Below are 3,091 nucleotides of genomic sequence, written 5' to 3'. Positions count from 1 at the left end.
GGAGCATCGTTGCTCACAATGTGCTTACACATAGAAAAACAACCAAAACAAAATATACACACTAATATATACACAATATATACATACTCTAAACAGAAACAATATAGAGGCATGAGTGCAATGAAGAGTTCAATAAAAATTATTTAAATGTGGAGCATAGTGCAAAGGATACTGGGATAAATAGCATTATGTCATTATATTACAATATGAACATTATGAACAGTTGTGAAATAGGAAATGAGAATGATGAATAAATAACAAATATTAAGTGAGATGTGAGAATGGGAATGATGAATAATACTAAATAAGTGGATTAATAAGTGGAACCAGTAAACAGGTGCTGTAGAGACAGTGTTACTGGGTTATTGACCAGGATTGAACTGTGGGTAAGAAGTCAGCTGTTCATCAGAGAGATGGCTTGTGGGTAAAAACTGTTCCTGAGTCTGTTGGTTTTGGCGCCCACCAGAGGGGAGAAGCTGGATCAAGTTGTGTCCGGGGTGAGGTGGGTCTGCAGTGATGGTTCCTATATGGAAGTACAGTGTGTCTTTGTCAGCTATTTACAAGTTTAAATGATTGGGGTGGCAGCGTCTCAGCCCGTAGGGAGTCGGGTTGGGAACCGGAGGGTCGCCGGTTCAAATCCCCGTTCGGACCAAAGTACGGAGTGCGGACTGCTAGCTGGAGAGATGCCATTTCACGTCCTGGGCACTGCTATGGTGCTCTTGAGCAAGGCACCAAACTCCCCTCAGCCGCTCAGGGTGCTGGTCCAGCACTGGCACCCCCCCCCCCCCCCCACACACACACTATGACATCTTTCCATTAGTGCATGTATAGGACCTGAGCATGTGTGTGTATTTCAGGCCTGTGTGTAGTGTGTAATAGCAATAGAGTGTTAATTGTAATTTCCTCATAGGGGATCAATAAAGAGTATAAATTAAAAAATGTAATTTAAAATAAATAATTCACTTGAAAGGTGGATGCTTGGGGTTTCAGGCTTGGCAAAATGGACTGGTTTATGTGCTCATAATAGTGACAGTCTGTCAATAAACTGTTCCTGTGTGTTTGGGTGAACAGCGTTCATAGCGCCCACCAGAGGGGAGAAGATGAACCCGATGAAATTAAATCTACATCCATGCTAATTATGCTCCAACAGTTTTTTAACAATATCAGATATATCTTAATATAAGAGGTCAGACTTATCCATTACTGACTAACTGCATGCTGACTCAGTAATGCATGAATTAACTAAGAGTAATGAAATGTATCTAGTTTAGCTGGTGTTATAACAATGACTGTTAGATGTAAGGTTATTGTTGCTTAATTAAGACAAAATATTGCTATATTGCTACTATAAGAACATCAAAACTTGTATCAGATGTGGTTGAAAGTTCTGGAAAAAAGCAAATCCAAGTGTGCCTTGAGTCAAGATTATTTGGTAATGCTTTATTTTACATCCCTCATTTACTAATTATGTCTAAAATGTTTCTTGTGTAAGGAAAACAGAGACACGTCCACTTAAAACATTTTTTTGTCAATTTGTCAGCAAGTAAGCATACAATTCAACATATATGGAGAATAAGGTTTCCCATAATGAATTACTAATTAATTAAATGGGTTTACTAGTTATTTTCCCTATGATAAACACCAAATTAAAGTCTTTTTAGTGCCCAAGGAAATGATTAGACAATAATGGACGTGTTACCCGTTATATCATGAAATGCACATTTTTGCTCTTGAATTCAAATTAATGAATTTTTTACAAGAATGGTATTTGCTTTTATGCAACCTAACCAAGCTTTATTCATGCAGCACTTTTCTAAAACAGAGTTTCATGTGACCGGTTGAAAGTGTTCCTCTTTCCAGTCACCCCACCTCGTCCAAGACGTGACAGCAGTGTGACATTAGAAATGGGACAACTGTCTTTTGAATGTCTATGGCACAGCAATATTAAATGTCCCTTTTGCACTTTGGCAACACACTTAGGGGCTGGCATGAGGTGTGTGCGTGTGCTGCCAGCTGCCTGGCGGAGGGACCCCATCGGCCTGCTATCGAAGAGTTTCTGCATCGCTGTCATTCCGGCTTGGGAGTAGCTGACAGCACCACTGAAAGGTAAGACAGAGGCTCTCTGCTCTCTCTTTCTGTGGACTGGCCTACTGCATGTACAGTAGGATTTGTTGTCTGGATATAATGTTGCCGCTGACAATGTCTCCCGTGTTATTTCGTCGCCTTCTTTGGATTGGGTGTTGTCACTGAAGCCCCGGCACTCACACATCTGACAAGGTAGGAGACAGAGAAAAAGCTTCTATTATTATTATTATGATGTCTGTCTTCATCAAAGTGTTGCATATCACAATCACATTAGCCTATAACTGGAATGTTTGGACTATAACACAAGCTTTGTTGTTCAGTGATGTCATGACTTGTGTCAATCAAGTGCTAATTCACATTTGTCATGACTCTGTTTGCAGATGGCAGGAGAAATCTTTGCCAATGGGGATAATCTGTGTAACGTGGATTGCACCAATGTCCACCCCCTGGTGTGTCACATGTGCCATGAGCAGTACCAATCTCCGTGTTTGTTGGACTGCTACCACATCTTCTGCGCCCGGTGCCTGCGAGGCCGTACCAATGACGGCCGACTCAGCTGCCCCCTCTGTGGGTAAGAAATAGCACATCGGGACCAATTTAGGCTGGGAATAGATGATTGATCTTCAAAGCAATGGAAAAAACCCAAACACATGTTCTATTCTCCACACAGATTGCATCATAAACTGGTGCTCTGCTCTGAAACCTTTCTAACTTATAAAGACAATTTGGAAAAAATATGGAGATGCTGAGTAATCTCAAACTGTTGATTGGGTTTAGATGGGTGCAAAATATAATTTTGCTCCTTGAATCCCCAGGAAGGTCAAACGTTTTGTGTGAAAAGCCACATTTTTCCCCACAGGCCCCAGATTTGGCCAGCGTTGCTCAAAGGGATTTGTTCCACATAAGTTGATTAGTAGATGGGGTTTGGTTCGTGCAGGAGGTTTGAGGAGAATCCCATTGGTCTCAGAGAGCATCACGCCGCTCTGTTTTTGGCTTTAGGGGGGGG

General features: G+C 41.4%; 1 protein-coding gene across 1 annotated transcript in view; it reads left to right on the top strand.

Annotated features, from left to right (window-relative positions):
* The first annotated feature begins 2,122 nt into the window (after positions 1-2,122).
* The window catches only part of rnf207a (ring finger protein 207a), a 27,385-nt gene continuing 26,416 nt past the window's right edge, over positions 2,123-3,091 (top strand). Inside the window, exons 1-2 of the mRNA XM_032513652.1 lie at positions 2,123-2,277; positions 2,466-2,656. Of these exons, the coding sequence (XP_032369543.1) occupies positions 2,466-2,656 (191 nt within the window). The 5' untranslated portion in view covers positions 2,123-2,277. The remainder of the gene's footprint in view (positions 2,278-2,465; positions 2,657-3,091) is intronic.

This window comes from Etheostoma spectabile, chromosome 4, assembly GCF_008692095.1.
Source record: "Etheostoma spectabile isolate EspeVRDwgs_2016 chromosome 4, UIUC_Espe_1.0, whole genome shotgun sequence".
In the NCBI taxonomy this organism is placed as follows: domain Eukaryota; kingdom Metazoa; phylum Chordata; class Actinopteri; order Perciformes; family Percidae; genus Etheostoma; species Etheostoma spectabile.
This window is presented reverse-complemented; position numbering and strand designations above follow the sequence as displayed.